A 21,320-nucleotide genomic window follows, 5' to 3' on the forward strand; every position below is an offset into this window, starting at 1 on the left:
ATGTGATGTGATGTGATGTGGGAAGTGATGGTATGTGATGTGATTTTGATGTAATGCTGATACCGCTGGTCGCGCTGCAGAAATTCTCCTCGTTCTCTTCCTTGTTGAATCCACATGTTCAACCGTGAAAACCTTTTTCACGGCGGAGCTTCTCTGCCATCACGGCAGAGAAGACAGAAAGAGACGGACTTTAACAGACAGGCAGTTCATAGAACACCTTACAGAAGTCAGATGATGAAGGTGAGCATTACCTGGTGACACCACCTCTCTGACAGACACTCGACCACCGGGCAGCACTTTGGCTGTTGTTACTTCCTGCGCTTGCTGGCTGAGCCCCGCGCACCTCCACGCCCCTCGATCCATCCAGAGTGTAGAGGATCAACACACCTGGAGAGTCTGCAGAGACAGTACACCTGTCTGTTCACCTTCAGTACACCTGTCCCAGTTCCCCTTCTGTCAGTACACGTGTCTGTACACCTGTGCAGTACACGTGTTCACGTACACCTGTCAGTACACCTGGGCTGTCACACTGTGCAGTAACACCTGTCTGTTCAATGTCAGTACACGTGTCTGTACACCTGTCAGTACAAACCTGTCCTGTTCACATGTCAGTACACCGGTTGTCCTGTACACCGGTCATACACCGTCTGTTGCACCCTGTCTGTACAACCTGTCTGGGTTCAACCTGTCGTACCCTGTCCTGTTCACCTGTAGCCACCTGTCCCGGTTCACATGTCAGTACACGTGTCTGTACACCTGTCAGTACACCTGTCTGTACACCTTGTCCTTACCCTGTCTGTTAACTGACAGGTGTACTGCCAGTGACAGACAGGTGTACTGTCTCTCAGACTCTCCAGGTGGTGTTGATCTTCTACCACCTTGTATGGATCGAGGCGCCGGGGAGGTGGGCAGCGGGCTCAGCCAGCAGGCAGGCAGGAAGATAAAAACCGACAGCCAACCCGGCGAGGCCCGCTGGTCGTGTCTGTCAGGAGCGGGGGTGGCTGTCACCAGGTAACTGCTCACGCTTCATCATCTAACGTCCTGTCCAGTGTTCTTGAACTGCCCTGTCTGTCTACGAGTCCGTCTTCTGTCTGTCCTCTCTGCAGTAGGCGAGAGAGCTCTCCGCTGGACAAAGGTTTTCACGGTTACAGTGCTGTGATTCAAACAAGGACGAACAACGAGAGAACTTCGTGCAGAGCGACCAGCAGTAATCAGATTACAATCAAATCACATCACATCACATCACATCAATCACATCACATCACATCACATCACATTAACTGACAGGTGTCAGACCGGGTAAACTGACCAGGTGAGCAGACAGGTGTACTGACAGGTGTACAGACACGTGTACTACAGTGAACAGACAGGTGTACTGACAGGTGTAGCAGAAAAGTGTACTGACAGGTGTAATGGACACGTGTAATGACAGGTGTATGCAGACACGTGGTAGCTGACAGGTGAACTGACAGGTGTAAAAAAAACTGACAGGTGAACAGACAGGTGGTAGCTGTCGCGGGGCAACGTCTCCAGGTGTGTTGATCTTCTACACCTTGTATGGATCGAGGGCCGGGGAGGTGGGCAGCGGGCTCAGCCAGCAGGCAGGCAGGGAAGATAAAAACCGACAGCCAAGCCTGGCGAACGGCCCGCTGGTCGGTGTCTGTCAGGAGCGGGGAGGTGGCTGTCACCAGGTAACGGCTCACCTTCATCATTCGAACGTTCGGGTCCAGGTGTTCTATGAACTGCGCTGTCTGCTACGGACGTCCGTCTCTCTGTCTGGTCACCATCTGCAGTATTGGCAGAGAGAGCGTCTCGCTAGGAACAAAGGTTTTTCACGGTTAAGCTTGTTGATTCAAACAAGGACGCAACGGAGAACTTCTGCAGAGCGACCAGCAGGTAATCAGATTACAATCAAATCACATCACATCACATCACATCAAATCACATCACATCAACATCAATCACAAGTCACATCAAATCAAATCACATACAAATCACAATCACATACATCAGAATCACAACAATCAAATCACACAAATCACATCAATGCACATCAATGCAAACACATAAAACATGCACATCAACATCAAATCACATCAAATCCATCAAATCACACAAATGACATCAACATCACATCAAATCACAATCAAATCAATGCAGAACAATCACACAAATCACATAAAATCACTATCACAGCACAAAAATGCACATCACATAAAATCACATACACATCAAATCACATGCACATCAAGATCACATCACATCACTCAAAATCACACTCAACAACGAAAGGTCACAAAATCACATCAAATCACGATCAAATCACACAATCAAATCACATCACCACATCAAACACATCACAGTCACAGCAAATCACTAGCAAATCACATCAAATCACATCAAACAGCACAACAAATCACATCACATCACAATCAGCAAATCACATCAATCAAATCACATCACATCACATCAAATCCACACATCCATAATCACAGACAAAATCACATCAAATCACAAGCAAAAATAACACATCACATCAAATCACATCACAGGTCAAATCAGCATCAAATCACACTCAAATCACATCACATCACATCAACATCAAATCACGTCAAACACATCAACATCACAATCAAATCACATCAAGCACATCAAACTTTATTTGTAGGGGCAGCCGAGGTCACAAAGTACAATTTTCGCCTCTGAGAACTCTACAGTCTGTGCAGGGAGGGACAACCCATTCTAGTCCTTAGACCTTCTGTCCTTAGAGCCGCTGTCCTATAGAGCCCTCTGGTCGCGTAGAGCCTCATGTCTCTTAGAACCCTCTGTCCTTAGACCTTCTGTCGCTTAGAAGCCTACTGTCCTTGGAAGCCCTCCTTTTCCCAAGTAGAAGCCTGCGTGGTCCTTAACCTTTTTCCTTAGAGCCTCTAGCTCCTTAGACCTTCTGGTCCTTAGAGGGCCTTCTGTCTTTAGACCTTCTGTCCGTAGACCCTCTGTCGCTTGACGCCTCTGCCTTATAAGCCTCTGTCGCATTAGACCTTCTGTCGCTTAAGACCAGGTTCTGTCCTTAGAGCTTCTGTCCGTCGACCTTATGTCCTTAAGAGCCTCGGTCCTTAGAGCCCTTCTGTCCCTTAGACCCTCTGTCCGTAGACCGCTTCTGTCCTTAAGACCCTCTGTCCATTAACCCTCTGTCCTTAGAGCTGCGAGTGAGGAAAACTCTTTTAACAGGAAAACTCATACACATTTCCCCATCAGCCCAGGGTCTCACTGTCCGCTTGGCTGACTATGAACATGTTGGGACACCAGGTTTAAGGGCTCTGTTTAGAGCTTGCAGAAAACAGCGGGGGCGCCCCTGTCTGAGTCTGCTATGTCCCATCAGGTTTGTCCTCGGCTGTCGCTTCCTCGCACATTCACAGCGTCAACTCTGAAGGAACCTCGTGGTCTGCTGAGAACTCGTGCTGGTGCTTCAGCGGAGGCCTCCAGGTGTGTGTCAGACCTTGGTCTGTCTGTCTTTTAAGCCTGTCTGTCGGTTAAGCCTGTCTGTCTGCTAACCTGTCTGTCTGTTATAACAACCTGTCTGTCGTTAACCTGTCTGGTCTGTTAACCTGTCTGTCTGCTAACCTGTCAGGACACACTCACAGCTCAGCACAAACTAAACACACTTTACTTCCTGTCCTCAATGTTTTTGAATCCTCAGAGCCAGAGGACGGACCGTGGACAAACCGGACCGTAACCTGTCTTCTGTCTCTGTTACCCGTCTGTTCTGTCTGATTAACCAACACACGCCTCTGTCTGTTAACCTGTCTGCTTTCTGTTAACACCTTCGCTAACCTGTCTGTCCTGTCTGTTAACCTGTCCTCGTAACCTGTCGTCTGTTAACCTGTCTGTTAACCTGTCTGTTAACACTGTCTGTCTGTCTGTTAATCCCTGTCTGTCAGGAGTTCAGGGTGTGAAGCAGCTGAGCAACACGGAGACGTCACGGATCCAGCCAGAGCAGACTTCTGCGGTACGATGGGCCTGTCGTCTGTTAACCTGTCTGTCTGTTAAAATCAATTCAAATCAATTTAGTTGTACAGCCAAAGTCACAAGTCGCATTGTCCTCTGAGGGCCTTTAGCAATCTGTACAGGGGAGTGAGCAGCCCTCTGGTCCTTAGACTACCCGTCGGTTCGCAGTGAGGAAAACGTGGGCCCACAAAAACGCTTTAACAGGAAAAAAGGTGGAAGAAACGGCTCAAGAAGAGCTCACAGAGGAGGGACCCTCTCACCAGGACGGACAGACGTGCATAAATGTCACGTGTAGAAGGACAAATAACACAGAACATATGTACAATTAGCAAAATGAATGAGAAAATGACAATGAATTAACAACAGGATGACTGATAAATGACAATGAATTACAATGAATGAATAAAATGACAAGGAATTACAAATTGCAATGACTGATAAAATGACAAGTGAATTACAAATGACTGGATAAAATGAACATGGAATTGAGCAATGAATGATAAAAATGACAATGAATTACAATGACTGATAAGAAATGGCTACAATAGAATATGACAATGACTGATAAAATAGTGATAATGAATTTCAATGAATGATAAAAGAACAATGAAGTACAATGACTGATAAAATGACAATGACTTAACAACTGAATATAAAAATGACAATGAAGTACAATAATGATAAACTGAACAAAGGAATTACAATGACTGAATAAAATGACAATGAAGTACAATAGAACTATAAAATGACAATGGAATTACAATGAAGTGAATAAAAGGACAATGAATTACAATGAATGATAAAATGACAATGAATTACAATGACGGATAAAATGACAATGAATTACAATGACTGATAAAATGACATGGGAAAGTTACAAGGATGAGAAATACAATGAATAATCAATGAATGATAGGAAATGACAATGAATGACATATGACTGTAAAATGACAATGAATTCATGAATGATAAAATGACAATGAGGTCATGACTGATAAATGTACATGAATTACAATGAAGTGATAAATGACAATGAATCACAATGAATGATAAAGACATTGAATTAGCAATGACTGATAAAATGACATGAATGCCAATGAATGATAAATGACAATGAATTAGCGACAATGACTGAGAAAAATACAATAATTACAATGAATGATAAAATGACAATGAATTACAAATGAATGATAAAATGACAATGAATTACAATGAAGTGATAAATGACAATGAATTAGCAGAATGACTGAATAAAATACAATGAATTACAAGACTGGATAAAATGATTACAGTAGGGATCACATCACATCACATCACATCACATCACATCACATCACATCACATCAAATCACATCAAATCACATCACATCAAATCACATCACATCAAATCACATCAAATCACATCAAATCACATCACATCAAATCACATCACATCACATCAAATCACATCAAATCACATCACATCACATCACATCACATCAAATCACATCAAATCACATCAAATCACATCAAATCACATCACATCAAATCACATCACATCACATCAAATCACATCAAATCACATCAAACTTTATTTGTACAGCCTAGTCACAAAGTACATTTTCCTCTGAGAACTCTACAGTCTGTGCAGGGAGGGACACCTTCTGTCCTTAGACCTTCTGTCCTTAGAGCCTCTGTCCTTAGACCCTCTGTCCTTAGAGCCTCTGTCCTTAGACCCTCTGTCCTTAGACCTTCTGTCCTTAGAGCCTCTGTCCTTAGACCTTCTGTCCTTAGACCCTCTGTCCTTGGACCCTCTGTCCTTAGAGCCTCTGTCCTTAGACCTTCTGTCCTTAGACCTTCTGTCCTTAGAGCCTTCTGTCCTTAGACCTTCTGTCCTTAGAGCCTCTGTCCTTAGACCTTCTGTCCTTAGACCCTCTGTCCTTAGACCTTCTGTCCTTAGACCCTCTGTCCTTAGACCCTCTGTCCTTAGAGCCTTCGAGTGAGGAAAAACTCTTTTAACAGGGAAAAACTCACACTACATTTCCCATCAGCCCCAGGTCTCACTGCCCCTGCTGACGATGAACATGTTGGACCACCAGGTTTAGCTCTGTTAGCTGGCAGAACAGCGCCCCCTGTCTGAGTCTCTGATGTCCTCATCATGTTTGTCCTCCTGTCCTTCCACATTCCAGCGTCACTCTGAAGGAACCTCGTGGTCTGCTGAGAACTCTGCTGGTTCTTCACGGAGGCCTCCAGGTGTGTGTCAGACCTGTCTGTCTGTCTGTTAACCTGTCTGTCTGTTAACCTGTCTGTCTGCTAACCTGTCAGACACACTCACAGCTCAGCACAAACTAAACATCACTTTACTTCCTGTCCTCATGTTTGTCCTCAGAGCCGAGGACGGACCGTGGACAAACCGGACCGGTAACCTGTCTGTCTGTCTGTTAACCCGTCTGTCTGTCTGTTAACCCGTCTGTCTGTTAACCTGTCTGTCTGTCTGTTAACCTGTCTCTTAACCTGTCTGTCTGTCTGTTAACCTGTCTCTTAACCTGTCTGTCTGTTAACCTGTCTGTTAACCTGTCTGTTAACCTGTCTGTCTGTCTGTTAACCTGTCTGTCAGAGTTCAGGCGTGTTGAAGCAGCTGAGCAACACGGAGACGTCACGGATCAGCCGAGAGACCGACTTTCTGCGGTACGATGCCTGTCTGTCTGTTAACCTGTCTGTCTGTTAACCTGTCTGTCTGTTAAATCAATTCAAATCAGATTTTATTTGTACAGCCCAAAGTCACAAAGTCCATTTTCCTCTGAGGCTTTACAATCTGTACAGGGAGTGACACCCTCTGTCCTTAGACCCTCGGTTCCAGTGAGGAAAAACTTGCCCACAAAAACCTTTAACAGGGAAAAAAGGTGGAAGAAACCTCAGGAAGAGCCACAGAGGAGGGATCCCTCTCCCAGGACGGACAGACGTGCAATAGATGTCACGTGTACAGAACAAATCAACACAAACATATTGTACAATTACAATGACTGATAAAATGACAATGAATTACAATGACTGATAAAATGACAATGAATTACAATGACTGATAAAATGACAATGAATTACAATGACTGATAAAATGACAATGAATTACAATGACTGATAAAATGACAATGAATTACAATGACTGATAAAATGACAATGAATTACAATGACTGATAAAATGACAATGAATTACAATGACTGATAAAATGATCACAGTAGCAGATATGGCAGCAATAATGACAGTAGTAATATGTGTAGTGGACGTCATGCAGGACCACAGCAGCAGCCACGATCCACGAGAACCTGCTGGACGACAGAGACAGAAACTCCAGGGAAGAAGTTTAGTTAGAGACATGATTAATGAGACATGAATGTTTACAGATGGAGAGAGAGAGAGAGAGAGAGAGAGAGACAGAGAGAGAGAGAGAGAGACAGAGAGACAGACAGAGAGACAGACTGTTTTCAGTAAAGAGAGATGTGACTGCATCTTCAACCAATACCGTGCCTGACTAGGCATAACCCTGAAAGAGAGAGAGAGAGGGTGTCTGTCTGTCTGTTAACCTGTCTGTCTCTCCAGGTGTGCTCGGTGTCTCAGGTCTCGTCCTTCTGATCCGTTTGCTCGGTTCTGTTCTCACTGTGGAGCGTCACTTCCTGTGTTACCTGAGCAGAGACTGCCTCCTGCTGAAGGAGGACAGGTACTGGACTCACACACACACACACACAGTCTGCAGTGTGACTGTGATTAAACTGCTGTGTGTGTGTGTGTGTGTGTGTGTGTGTGTGTGTGTGTGTGTGTGTGTGTGTGTGTGTGTGTGGTTGTCAGGTGGTGAGCTGTGTGTTCTGTAACACTCTGGTTCCTGTGAACACTCAGTCCTGTTTAACCTGCGAGGCCTCCATCCACCAACAACTACAGCCACAGTCCAGCATCACACTGCAGGTGAGCGAACACACACACACACACACACACACACACACACACAGAAATGTACAACCCTATTGAGATGAAGCATGCAGTGATCATTCACATGTGTGTGTGTAGGATCATGTGGTGTGTGTTTGTTGTGGAAGTGGAAATCCAGCTCACCTTTCCACCTGTTTGACCTGCGAGAGCCGCCTACAGGTAACACACACACACACACGCACACACACACACACACTGTGTACAGTTGTCCCTCACTATATCACGGTTCGCTTTTCGCGGTCTCGCTGTTTCACAGATTTTTTTAGTGTAATTTTGCTTCTTTTTTTACAGCGTACTGTACAGTATGAACGCGCATTGTGTTCTGCGTCCTGATTGGCTAAGGGAGAACTGTACAAAATGCATTCGGCTCGCCAGATTTACAGAAATGTTCAGTCTTAGCAGTGTGACTCTGCTTTTACTAACACAGTATTGTACTTGTTTTTATTAAATCTGCGTTTAAATAAGAGAGAAATGTGAGAACATGTTAATGCCTGTCTGAACAGTGTATTAAAGTGTGTGGTTAGGGGCTTTACGGCCTGAAAACATGGATAATAACTGTAAAAAATGAAGCTGATTACTTCGTGGATTCGTTTATCGCAGGTTGTTTTTAGAACGTATCCCCTGTGATAAACGAGGGACCACTGTATTCATGTGTGTGTGTTTCTGTAACTTATTGGGGACCTTTAGTGTACACACACTGACCTTGTGAGGACCAGTAATCATTTCTGAGGTCGGGCTGTGTGTGTGTGTGTGTGTGTGTGTGTGTGTGTGTGTGTGTGTGTGTGTGTGTGTGTCACTGAAGGTGTGTGTTGTGAACAGCGCCCCCTCTGTCCCGTCAGCAGACAGCAGGATGTTGTCGTGCTCCAGATGTAAACGTATGAACCACGGTGATGCCAGATACTGTGACTGGTGTGGCTCAAAGGTGAACACACACCTGATCACACACCTGATCACAGACCTGAACACACACCTGATCACAGACCTGAACACACACCTGATCACACACCTGATCACAGACCTGAACACACACCTGAACACACCTGAACACACACCTGAACACACACCTGAACATACCTGAACACACACCTGATCACAGACCTGAACACACACCTCAACACACCTGAACACACACCTGAACACACACCTGAACATACCTGAACACACACCTGATCACAGACCTGAACACACACCTGAACACAAACCTGAACACACACCTGAACACACCTGATCACACACCTGAACACACACCTGATCACACACCTGATCACACACCTGATCACACACCTGAACACACACCTGAACACACACCTTATCACACACCTGATCACACACCTGAACACACACCTGATCACAGACCTGAACACACACCTGAACACACACCTGATCTGTGTGTGTGTGTGTGTGTGTGTGTGTGTGTGTGTGTGTGTGTGTGTGTAGCCCGGTCATGCAGCCAGCTGTGTCATCTGTTGCCGATGTGGAGCGAGCGGTCACCCGTACGCCTTCCACTGCGCAGCCTGCGGCGTCTTCCTGAAAGCTCCGCCCACATCTCACAGTGACATCACACGGCCTGTAGGGGGCGGAGCCACCAGCCAGGTATGCTGCTGACACCGCGACACTAACACAGCATGTGACACATTAACATGGCTGTTCACTTCCTGTGCCCAGACTTCCCATGATGCCACCTGGCAGGCCACACCCTCATCAGACCCTCAGGTGAGACTGACCACGCCCACTGCAGAGCAGACCACGCAGACTGTCGGACTCTATTACCCATCAGCCACTGAGCTGGAGAGGAAGGAGCAACACAGAGCGCAACAACACAGCAAGCAGCAGGCAACGAGAGACCGGCAACCGCTACTGACTGCCATCAGCCCGGGCAGAGGTAAGAGGACAGACGACTGTCAGAGGACGGACGACTGTCAGAGGACGGACGACTGTCAGAGGACGGGCGACTGTCACGACTGTCAGAGGACAGACGACTGTCAGAGGACAGACGACTGTCACGACTGTCAGAGGACAGACGACTGTCAGAGGACGGGCGACTGTCAGAGGACAGACGTCTGTCAGAGGACGGGCGACTGTCAGAGGACAGACGACTGTCACGACTGTCAGAGGACAGACGACTGTCAGAGGACGGACGACTGTCAGAGGACAGACGACTGTCACGACTTTGCCAGAGGACAGACGACTGTCGACTGTCAGAGGACGGGCGACTTTCAGAGGACAGACGACATGTCACGACTGTCAGAGGACGGGCGACTGTCAGAGGACGGGCGACTGTCAGAGGACAGACGACGCCACGACTGTCAGAGGACAGACGACTGTCCGACGGACGACGCTGTCAGGGCACGGGCAAACTGTCAGAGGACAGAACGACTGTCACGACTGTCAGAGGACGGGCGACTGTCAGAGGACGGGCGACTGTCGAGACAGACGACTGTCAGGGACGGCGACTGTCAGAGGACGGGCGACTGTCAGAGGACAGACGACTGTCACGACTGTCAGAGGACAGACGACTGTCAGAGGACGGGCGACTGTCAAAAGGACAGACGTCGGTCAGAGGACGGGCGACTGTCAGAGGACAGACGACTGTCACGACTGTCAGAGGACAGACGTCTGTCAGAGGACGGGCGACTGTCAGAGGACAGACGTCTGTCAGAGGACAGACGACTTTCAAGACTGTCAGAGGACGGGCGACTGTCAGAGGACGGACGACTGTCTCCTGTCAGAGGACGGACGACTGTCAGAGGACGGCGTGTCGAGGACGGGCGCTGTCGCCTGTCGAGGGACGGAGCGACTGTCTCCTGTCAGAGGACGGGCGACTGTCACGACTGTCAGAGGAACGGAACGACTGTCTCCTGGTTTGTCTCATGTCCGTCCTGTCCTCAGGTTACTGGAGGAAGCAGTTGGATCACGTATGCGCTCACCTGAGGAGTACACTCAGAACAACGCCCCCTCAGGATTTGCTGGGAGAGCCTCGCCTGGGCCGGGTAAGGCTATACCTTACGTACATCACCTGTACTCATGACCCACCTGACCTCACTACCTCAGTGACCTCACCTGTACTCACCTTCCAGTCGTGACCTCACCTGTACCTCAGTGACCTCACTGACCTCACCTGTACCTCAGTGACCTCACCTGTACCTCAGTGACCTCACCTGTACCTCAGTGACCTCACCTGACCTCACCTGTACCTCAGTGACCTCACCTGTACCTCAGTGACCTCACCTGACCTCACCTGTACCTCAGTGACCTCAGGATGAACTAACTTAAATGACTTGTTCTCAGTGTCTGGTGTCAGGTGGTTTCTATGTTGACCTCAGGTGTTGTCAGGTGTTCTCAGGTGTTCTCAGGTGCAGGCTGGTTTACTTCCTGTGTGTTCGTTCTGACCTTCAGATGGTTTCTGCTGTGATTCAAGAAGATCGCTACGAAGTCAGCGTGACCACCAGCTTTGTGTTGGCCGGACGGGAAGAAGCTCAGGTGTGTCCTCAAACACGTGACGCTCAGAGAAGGTGGTGCTTTCATGAATAAGGCGGAGCCTGACACGAGTGTTTTGTGCCGCAGGTGGATCCTACAGGTGACGCCACCGGACTGACTGCAGGCCCGGACTGAGACTCTGAGCAGTGTCACTGAGCGATCCACCGACAGCCACAACCTTAGTAGAACAACTGAGCTAACGGCAGCTAACGGCAGCTAACATTAGCTAAACACGAGCTAGCTAACTAGCTAACAGCTATACTGAGCTAACACTACTACATTAGCTAACATTGCTAACAGACTGAGCTAACATTAGCTAACACACTGAGCTAACATTAGCTAACACACTGAGCTAACATTAACTAACAGACTGAGCTAACAGCAGCTAACAGCAGCTAACACACTGAGCTAACAACAGCTAACACACTGAGCTAACAGTAGCTAACAGCAGCTAACAGACTGAGCTAACGGCAGCTAACAGACTGAGCTAACAACAGCTAACACACTGAGCTAACAGTAGCTAACGCAGCAACAACTGAGCTAAACGGCAGCTAACAGCAGCTAACAGCAGCTAACAACCTGAGCTAACAGCACTAACAAACTGAGCTAACGTTAGCTAACAGACTGAGCTAACATTAACTAACTTAGCTAACAGCAGCTAACACACTGAGCTAACATGCTAACTGTATGTTAGCTTGTCCTGTCATCTCTTCAGTGTTTTTTTTGGTGTGCTGACAGGAAGTGAGCAGTCCACAGGTGTGACAAACCTCCCAAACCAACCTGACACCTAAACCTCCGGTGAGAAACTGTCACCATGGAAACTGACGTTCTTCAGTTCTTTACCTGCTGTCAGACTTCCTGTTTAATGAAAGCTCGTCTCTCATTGGTTCTCCAGGTGAAGGATGTTCAGCTGCTGAAGGAGCTGGGTCCCGGTCGAGGTCAGATCAACGTCATCCAGCAGCTCCTGGATCAGGTATGAGCCTCGCAGCCAATCAGCAGCCTCCTCTGGATCTCCTTCAAGGTTAGCTCTGAGTGGTCTGTTTGTTTTATCGTTAACCACCAGGGGGCGGACCCTTCCTGCTACGCCAGCGATGGCCGACATGCTCTGGCAGTTGCTGTGCTTAATGGTCACCATGACGCACTTCCTGTTTTAGTGCAGCGAGGAGCTGACGTCGACGAGCAGTCCGGACAGTAAGACATGAAGCTAACAGCAGCTAACACACTGAGCTAACAGCAGCTAACAGCAGCTAACAGACTGAGCTAACAGACTGAGCTAACAGCAGCTAACAGCAGCTAACCGACTGAGCTAACAGACTGAGCTAACAGACTGAGCTAACAGCAGCTAACAGCAGCTAACCGACTGAGCTAACAGCAGGCTAACAGCAGCTACACACTCAGCTAACAGCCTGAGCTAAGCAGCAGCTAACAGCAGCTAACAGACTGAGCCTAACAGACTGAGCTAACAGCAGCTAACAAGCAGCTAACAGACTAGCTAAACAGCAGCTAACAGACTGAGCTAACAGCAGCTAACAGCAGTCTAACAACTGAGCTAACAGCAGCTAAACAGCAGCTACAGCACTGAGCTAACAGCAGCTAACAGCAGCTAACAGACTGAGCTAACAGACTGAGCTAACAGCAGCTAACAGCAGCTAACAGCAGCTAACAAACTGAGGCTAACAGCAAAGCTCTAACAGCAACGGAGCTAACAGCAGCTAACAGCAGCTAACAGACTGAGCTAACAGCAGCTGAACAGCAACTAAACAAACGGAGCTAACAGCAAGCTAACAGACCCTGAGCTAACAGCAGCTAACAGCAGCTCACACAACGAGCGACTAACAGCAGCTAACAGACTGAGCTAACAGCAGCTAACAGCAGCTAACAAGCTGAGCTAACAGCAGCTAACAGCAGCTAACAGACTGAGCTAACAGCAGCTAACAGACTGAGCTAACAGCAGCTAACAACAGCTAACACACTGAGCTAACAGTAGCTAACAGCAGCTAACAGACTGAGCTAACGGCAGCTAACAGACTGAGCTAACAACAGCTAACACACTGAGCTAACAGTAGCTAACAGCAGCTAACATGAGCTAACAGACTGAGCTAACAGCAGCTAACAGACTGAGCTAACAGCAGCTAACAGACTGAGCTAACAGCAGCTAACAGACTGAGCTAACAGCAGCTAACATGAGCTAACAGACTGAGCTAACAGCAGCTAACAGACTGAGCTAACAGCAGCTAACAGACTGAGCTAACATGAGCTAACAGACTGAGCTAACAGACTGAGCTAACAGAGATATTGTGACTCACTGTGTGAAGTGTTACGTACTTGTCTCGTTAAGATGTCTGACATGATGATGCTGTAACGTGATGAAGGTGAACTCCTCCTCATCCTCAGGATGAAGAACTCGGCTCTTCATGAGGCTGCAGCTCTCGGCTCTGATGGTCTGCAGTGTGCTCAGGTCCTGCTCAGGTACAGTACACCTGTGTTCACCTGTGTTGACACCAGTTTAAGATTTACAGCTGTTGTCGAGGCTCCTCCCACCTGCTGATGTCATCATGACATCATCATGTCCTACACTGTTTTCAGCTGTAAGGCCAGTGTGAGGCACAGGAACGCTGGCGGTCAGACGGCGTACGACGTGGCAGTGACCTCCGGCTGTAACAACATGGTGTCTCTGCTGGCTGCGAGGACTGGACTGGACTTACTGGGCAAAATGGGAAAACCCAAACTGAACCTGGACATGTTCTGACCCAACGGACCTCACGGAGACTCTCAATACAGAACAAGATGAAAGCAGTGGATGTGTTTGTAACTGAAGGAAATAAACTGTTAAACTGAAGACATGTTTGTATGAAACTTGTATGAAGCGCGTATGAAACGTGTATGAAGCACGTATGAAATGTGTATGAAGCGTGTATGAAACGTGTATGAAGCGCGTATGAAACGTATGAAGCGCGTAAGAAGCGCGTATGAAGCGCGTATGAAGCGTATGAAGCGCGTATGAAGCGTGTATGAAACGTATGAAGCGCGTAAGAAGCGCGTATGAAGCGCGTATGAAACGTGTATGAAGCGCGTATGAAACGTATGAAGCGCGTAAGAAGCGCGTATGAAGCGCGTATGAAGCGCGTATGAAACGTATGAAGCGCGTATGAAGCGTGTATGAAACGCGTATGAAGCGTGTATTAAACGTATGAAGCGCGTATGAAACGTGTATGAAGCACGTATGAAGCGTGTATGAAACGTGTATGAAACGCTTTGTGACTTTGGGCTGTACAAATAAAATCTGATTGATTTAATAAATCAACCCTTTTCACTACAAGATGTAAAATCTCCTCAGTGTTGTGAAGCATGTTTAAAAGGAGGTGGAGGTGGTGAGTGGATCTATGACCGTAAACAAAGTTCTGGGGTTTGTTAAAGGAGGACGCTCTCGCTTCTTTAACTGCAGTTTGGTTATTCTTCATGGAAACTTTCCAAATGTCGTAGTTCACAGCCAGACCAGTTTTTTCCCATTTTCTTTAAATTTCTTTTAAATCAAACAAACTGCAGTCTGTGATCATGAATGAAGCATTTTGGTTTTAATGTCTCAAACGTTCAGAAACAGATCAACATGATGATTCAGGACTTTATGATTTATCTGATGTTGTTTGTCAGAATATTTTGAATATTTGTTGGATAACAGGACGGCGGAGGACGATCCTGTCCAGGTGCCGCTGAGCCAGGCACTGTGCTGCCGGCTGGCAGCGACTCATCCAGCAGGTGGATTCAGGTGAGCGGCATGGTCGTCTCAGCGTCTCAGTCGGAGGAAGAAGGCGTGGCGGCACTCTGTGCTGTCCACGGGATAATATTTATCATAGAAGTCCAGGATATATTCCTCCGCCTTGAAACCAAACTTCTGATACAGCAGCATGGCAGGATTACTGGCCGACACGTGCAGCGTCACGTCTTTGCCCATACACGTCTGAAAAACAGCAACCACACGACAGCGTGACGCATTCGTTCGTTTGCAGGAGAGAACAGTTCTCAGTCTCATTCAGCTGCTGAGCTAACGTTACGTTAGCTGATCACAGCACCATGACCCTCAATACTTCCTTAAATGTGAACAGACTCCCGTGAACGCTCACCTGGATGAGATGGTAGATCATGAAGGTGCCAATGCCGGCTCTCCTCCACTCAGGATGGACCAGCAGGAATGAAATATAGGCCTCGTTGTATTTCACATCCGGCACCATGAAACCAAAGCCGACCACGACTTTCTTATAGAGGACAACCACACTGAAGTCCGGGTACTGCAGACACTCCGACAGGTCCACGCCTACAGGAGAACCAGACAAACAGTAGGTTTGGACAGACAGACCTATGGTAGGACTGATCCAGGCATGTGGAAGGATGCGTCTATCTTACCTGGCCAGAAGCTGTCATGACACATGGCGTTGACAGAGGGGATGTGGTTTGGTCGGACGTAGCAGTAGTCAATGGGGGCGTTGGGTTCAGGGACCCAGTCAGGATCCTTCCTGTGAGAGTAAGCTCTAATCTCTGCCAACAACCTCAGCTTCACCGGACGACTCTCATAATCCCTCCTGAAGAGCAAACACAGAGAAGTGCTACTCCACAACCCACCACCAGTACCAACAAGAGGTGACACATGACCTGACGGGTAACGGACTCTACCTGACGGGAGGGTCACGGACTCTACCTGACGGGAGGGTCACGGACTCTACCTGACGGGAGGGTCACGGACTCTACCTGACGGGAGGGTCATAGACTCTACCTGACGGGTCACAGACTCTACCTGACCGGAGGGTCACGGACTCTACCTGACCGGAGGGTCACGGACTCTACCTGACCGGAGGGTCCAGGACTCTACCTGACCGGGGGTCCAGGACTCTACCTGACCGGAGGGTCCAGGACTCTACCTGACCGGAGGGTCCAGGACTCTACCTGACCGGAGGGTCCAGGACTCTACCTGACGGGAGGCTCCAGGACTCTACCTGATGGGAGGGTCACAGACTCTACCTGACGGGAGGCTCCAGGACTCTACCTGACGGGAGGGTCACCGACTTTACCTGACGGGAGCGTCCAGGACTCTACCTGACGGGAGGGTCACGGACTCTACCTGACGGGAGGGTCACAGACTCTACCTGGCGGGAGGGTCACAGACTCTACCTGGCGGGAGGGTCACTCTCTCCTGGCTGAATGAAAGTCTCACCTGATGTACGGCTTCAGGATGCGGGAGGTGTACGGACTCTTGATGCTCTGGTCCAAACTGCCCTCTGCTCCCATCAAACGATGCCAGAAGGACACAGAGTGATGCTGGATGCCTCTCCTGTTAGAAAGGTTGGTCTACACACACACACACACACACAGAGTCTACATCAGGGTTTACAGCATCTCCAACAAAATGTACCATTCACCACAGACACGTTTAATTTCTCACTGTTTCAAATTATAATTAAGGCTAGTTCCTCTGACCACGGGTAAGGCGTGGCTGGTTGCTATGGGCTGGTTGCTATGGGAACACGAGCACCCAAAATAAAAACACAGACTACCGCTCACTGTCACGTGAACTTGCTGCTGAGTCATACAGGTTTCATTTATTTAACTTTCTTCTTGTTACCTTTTTGTATTTAAGATTATATATAATAAAATAATACACTTAATTTAATATATTGTTGTGTTGGTGGTTTGGGGGTCTAGCCAGGAACGCCTCTGATGCTAGGACATGAGATCCTCCAAAGTCAACTTGAGGATTTATCAGAGGCGGTTGAAGGTACCTGGAAGCGATCAAGAATACGCAGCTCCTGGCTGTTGGTGCAGTATTTTCCTGTGATTCCACCTCGCATCAGTGGCCCCGCCTCCTGGGCGCCGTAGATCCCTCCCACCAGGCTGAGGGTGGCGCTGATGGCCCGGTCGATGTCCAGCAGTGGGAGCCCTCTCTGCCTTTTGGCCTGGCGGACCAACAGCTTCCTGTGGAGGCGTTTGGCTTGTGGGGTGACAGCCAAGGCCAGCGGGCAAGTGTCCAGCCGCCGCAGCAGCATCCTCTCCTCATAAAGACTGAGCAGGCTGAAGCGAGGACTCTGGGAGACACCACCGGCTCCGTCTGCTTTCTCAGGATGTGTTATCCTCCTGCGCTCAGGTCCTCCAGTACCAACACACCCAGCAGTGGAGAGAGACGGACCTTCACTTTGTCCTACTGGCTCTTCAAAGTCGTCCTCACGTTCGTGGCCCTCGTCGTCCTCGCTCTCTGCTTCACGTTTAATGTGAGGTGGTGCGATGCGCAGCTTTTTGCGAGCGATGAGGTTAGCGCTGGGAGGAGGGATGTACTCCATCCCTGGGTCGATCATCCCCTCTGTCTCCATCTCCTCATCATCTGGAGGTCCAAGCAACAGAGACGACACGACACAACAGACGGTTAATAATCAGCCGACGTTTAGGAGAGAACCGAGTGGTTCAGGCGTTAACTCACCGTGGAACAGAGCCTGTGGAGGCATGGCGTCGGGGATGAGGTCCGCTTCTGACAGCAGGCTGGGTGTTGCCGAATGAGATGCCGGCGTGCCGGGAGCGGAGAAGTCAGGTGAAGGTGACGGCGACGGGCTGGTGAGCGGTGTTCGGTCTGAAGAGCTGAGCGAGGAGAAATCAATGACCTCACCTTTCTCCAGGACAAAGTCAGGCCGGCGTCCGGTGCTTCCCCCACGGCCTCCGCCCAGTTTGACTGGCGTGGAGGAGGCACTGCGGTCAGCGTAGCCTCCCACCGCCTCCTTCTGAGCTCGCCGGATGTCTTTGGCCTCCTGTGTGCGAGAACGTTTCTCCTTCAGCTGCATGGCGTTCTCCACAGGGTTCCTGGCCCCGCGCTTCCTCAGACCCTCCACCGTGATGATTGGGTCCATGGCAGGTTTGGAGGCTGCAGGAGAACAACAAGGTATCAGCTCAGTGCCGTTTACCTGCAGAGGTTAAACCTTTGAGAGCGAATGCAGGTGAAGGTTACCTTTAGCCTTGGTCGTGGATTTGTCCACCTCAGGTCTCAGAGTTGGAGGTCGGTTCTGGACCAGCTTCCACCAGCCGGGCTCACCAAACTCTTGAGCTCCTGAGCGGAAGAAGGTGGGACTGCCGACCGACAGGCAGCCGGCCACCGTGCTCCACCACGTCGACGTCTTCTTCCTGCACAGAGAGACATCAGGTCAGGAAGTGCTGATGAATCTGATGAAGCAGGACGTCAGGGAACAACTGTCACCTTGTTCCCAGCAGGAAGTTCCAGTGTCGACCAATAAAGGCGCAGATGTCCTCTTTCCACCTGAAGTAACCCTGCCGGCCCGTCCCTTCCAGAGACAGATTGTACATGGCCAACATCACCACCTGACAGGAAATAAGACAAGTGACTGGAGCTGTGCAGACACTAACATCAGCGTGGTAGTCGTTGGGTTCGTACCTGCTGCCAGGTGAGTCTCATCCTCTCGAAGCTCTCCTTGCCGTCCTCGGAGCAGTCGCAGCACATGAACTTAAAGAAGTTGTCTCCTTTCAGGTAGCTGGGCTGTTCTCCGTGGAGCTGAGCTGAGGAACAAACACAAACCATCAAAGTCACCGTGAAACCTGACAAACCACCGCGCTGCACGCCGTGGCGTTCAGACGATGGACGGCGTCCCTCAGCAGACGAGAGCAGTGACCCACAAACAACTTCAACGAACATTCGAATATATTCAAACATTTTTTTAAAACAGAGACTCGACTGTGAAAATTATTCTCCGACTAGAAAAAACACATCAGCTGCTCACACACACACACAGACACACACAGACACACACTCACTCACTCACACACACACACAGACACACACTCACACACAGACACACACGCTCACACACACACACACTCACACACACTCACACAGACACACACACACACTCACACACACACACACTCACACACACACTCACTCACACACACACACAGACACACACACTCACACACACTCACACACAGACACACACGCTCACACACACACACACACTCACACACACACACACACACACACACACACACACACACACACACACACACACACACAGACACACACACACACTCCGTGCCCCCTAAACGTTATTACCGGACAGCAGCTGATCTGAGGTCAGGCTCCACTAAAAGTCAATAATCAGTTCGAGCACAGCCGCTCACGGTTTCATATCCTGTAATGTGCAGGTATGTTTTCAAAGACACGTTAAAGTTGTTACGTCTCGTACTGGTTTGTCCTCCTGTCGTTGATATAACGGCTCATATCGATATTTGAACGGTTACTGACGCACGTCAACACACGGCACGTTTTAGAAAACGTTTCAAACGGACTTGAAAGCTGCGTCGACCTGTGTGACCTCTGTGCGACCTCTGTGCGACCTGTGTGACCTCTGTGCGACCTGTGTGACCTGTGTGACCTGTGTGCGACCTCTGTGCGACCTGTGTGACCTCTGTGACCTCTGTGCGACCTGTGTGACCTCTGTGTGACCTCTGTGCGACCTGTGTGACCTGTGTGCGACCTGTGTGACCTCTGTGTGACCTCTGTGTGACCTCCGTGCGACCTCCTCATGACCTTTGTTCTTTAAGTTAGAACATCGTGAAATAAAGAAACAACCAACAACAGAATAATGTTCACACCAGCTCGCTCTTCACGTGAAGGACAAGAACTTTAGAGTAGACCTCAGTCTGGACGCTCACATATACACATGTAACCCAAATGTGACTTTATCATCTAAAGTCCTCGATGATTAAAGACTGCAGTCAGACTAACTCACACTTTTATCTCCCAGAACAGGTCCAGAACTCTGCAGGTCCTGAACTCTGCAGGTCCTGAACTCTGCAGGTCCAGAACTCTGCAGGTCCAGAACTCTGCAGGTCCTGAGGTCTGATGGTGTTCGATCAATTATATCAAATTATGTCGTGCATGAACTCGTAAATGTAAAAAAATAAGTGACGTGCACTTCATCTCTGTTAAACGTGGACGTGGCGTGAAGGCTGGTCTCCATGGTGATGAAAGCTACGACACACGTATGTGCTTACCATGTTCAGATCAACAGGACACGTGAAGCTGCGTCCTGAGAAGAGCTGTGATTGGCCGTCAGGTTACTGACTGTCGTCTCTGTGAGCTGTGATTGGCCGTCTCACCTGCAGGGATCCACTTGTGGCAGCGGTCGCAGTAGAAGGACATGTCCTCGCAGGCCCAGCCTCCGTCAGTCTCCTCGCCCACGTCGCTGGTCAGAGAGTCTCCGCTCTGGTCATGTGACAGATCCACCGAGCCCTGATCCTCCGACTCCACGATCAGCAGCGTCTCGCCCTCCACCTCCCCCTCCTCCAGACCCTCTGAGGCCGACGTGCAGGTCGCCTCGTCCTCACCTCCACCCAGCTGCTCGCTGCTGCTGTCCATGGCTGACCCTCGGCAGCACACCTGTCCAGGTGAGACAGCCACACACCTGTCTGTCTCTGTGTGTCTGTCTATCTCGGCTCCTGTGGGTGAAGCTCTGCCTCTCGGTGCCGTCTCTGCTCCTCCAGGTGTCTGGTCAGACTCCTCTGCTCCTCTGCTCCTCCAGGTGTCTGGTCAGACTCCTCTGCTCCTCCAGGTGTCTGGTCAGACTCCTCTGCTCCTCCAGGTGTCTGGTCAGACTCCTCTGCTCCTCCAGGTGTCTGGTCAGACTCCTCTGCTCCTCCAGGTGTCTGGTCAGACTCCTCTGCTCCTCCAGGTGTCTGGTCAGACTCCTCTGCTCCTCCAGGTGTCTGGTCAGACTCCTCTGCTCCTCCAGGTGTCTGGTCAGACTCCTCTGCTCCTCCAGGTGTCTGGTCAGACTCCTCTGCTCCTCCAGGTGTCTGGTCAGACTCCTCTGCTCCTCCAGGTGTCTGG

General features: G+C 49.3%; 2 protein-coding genes across 3 annotated transcripts in view; one reads left to right on the plus strand and one right to left on the minus strand.

Annotated features, from left to right (window-relative positions):
• dzank1 (double zinc ribbon and ankyrin repeat domains 1) overlaps positions 1–14,284 on the plus strand; it is a 15,704-nt gene extending 1,420 nt beyond the window's left edge. The window contains exons 3-22 of the mRNA XM_027276688.1: positions 849–857; positions 1,534–1,677; positions 1,862–1,896; positions 6,174–6,237; positions 6,374–6,405; positions 6,602–6,672; positions 7,583–7,700; positions 7,829–7,942; positions 8,045–8,125; positions 8,769–8,888; positions 9,404–9,559; positions 9,632–9,848; positions 10,856–10,956; positions 11,363–11,446; positions 11,531–11,567; positions 12,216–12,241; positions 12,339–12,416; positions 12,507–12,634; positions 13,838–13,912; positions 14,030–14,284. Of these exons, the coding sequence (XP_027132489.1) occupies positions 849–857; positions 1,534–1,677; positions 1,862–1,896; positions 6,174–6,237; positions 6,374–6,405; positions 6,602–6,672; positions 7,583–7,700; positions 7,829–7,942; positions 8,045–8,125; positions 8,769–8,888; positions 9,404–9,559; positions 9,632–9,848; positions 10,856–10,956; positions 11,363–11,446; positions 11,531–11,567; positions 12,216–12,241; positions 12,339–12,416; positions 12,507–12,634; positions 13,838–13,912; positions 14,030–14,192 (1,853 nt within the window). The 3' untranslated portion in view covers positions 14,193–14,284. The remainder of the gene's footprint in view (positions 1–848; positions 858–1,533; positions 1,678–1,861; positions 1,897–6,173; positions 6,238–6,373; positions 6,406–6,601; positions 6,673–7,582; positions 7,701–7,828; positions 7,943–8,044; positions 8,126–8,768; positions 8,889–9,403; positions 9,560–9,631; positions 9,849–10,855; positions 10,957–11,362; positions 11,447–11,530; positions 11,568–12,215; positions 12,242–12,338; positions 12,417–12,506; positions 12,635–13,837; positions 13,913–14,029) is intronic.
• Positions 14,285–14,996: 712 nt separating this feature from the next.
• kat14 (lysine acetyltransferase 14) lies at positions 14,997–21,107 on the minus strand. Of its 2 annotated transcripts, none has more exons than XM_027276692.1 (10): positions 20,591–21,107; positions 18,867–18,988; positions 18,672–18,793; positions 18,426–18,598; positions 17,907–18,341; positions 17,215–17,810; positions 16,650–16,783; positions 15,845–16,020; positions 15,565–15,755; positions 14,997–15,401 (listed from the first exon to the last, which is right to left on the minus strand). In XM_027276692.1, exons 1-10 carry the CDS (start codon positions 20,847–20,849, stop codon positions 15,228–15,230), a joined length of 2,382 nt encoding a protein of 793 aa, XP_027132493.1. In that variant the 5' UTR covers positions 20,850–21,107; the 3' UTR covers positions 14,997–15,227. The 2 variants fall into 2 exon arrangements, with proteins under 2 accessions (XP_027132493.1, XP_027132494.1); XM_027276693.1 differs by lacking the exon at positions 20,591–21,107 and adding an exon at positions 20,486–20,557.
• Between the last annotated feature and the right edge of the window lie 213 nt (positions 21,108–21,320).

This window comes from Larimichthys crocea, unplaced genomic scaffold, assembly GCF_000972845.2.
Source record: "Larimichthys crocea isolate SSNF unplaced genomic scaffold, L_crocea_2.0 scaffold532, whole genome shotgun sequence".
NCBI lineage: Eukaryota > Metazoa > Chordata > Actinopteri > Sciaenidae > Larimichthys > Larimichthys crocea.

Bases quoted from the DNA above. Each gene is read 5' to 3' on its own strand.
- kat14 (XM_027276692.1), bottom strand. From the start codon at position 20,849: ATGGACAGCAGCAGCGAGCAGCTGGGTGGAGGTGAGGACGAGGCGACC. The intron at 18,794-18,866 runs GTACGAACCCAA...ATTTCCTGTCAG, and splicing joins TGAGACTCACCTGGCAGCAG to GTGGTGATGTTGGCCATGTA. The intron at 15,756-15,844 runs GTAAGATAGACG...GTTCTCCTGTAG, and splicing joins TCATGACAGCTTCTGGCCAG to GCGTGGACCTGTCGGAGTGT.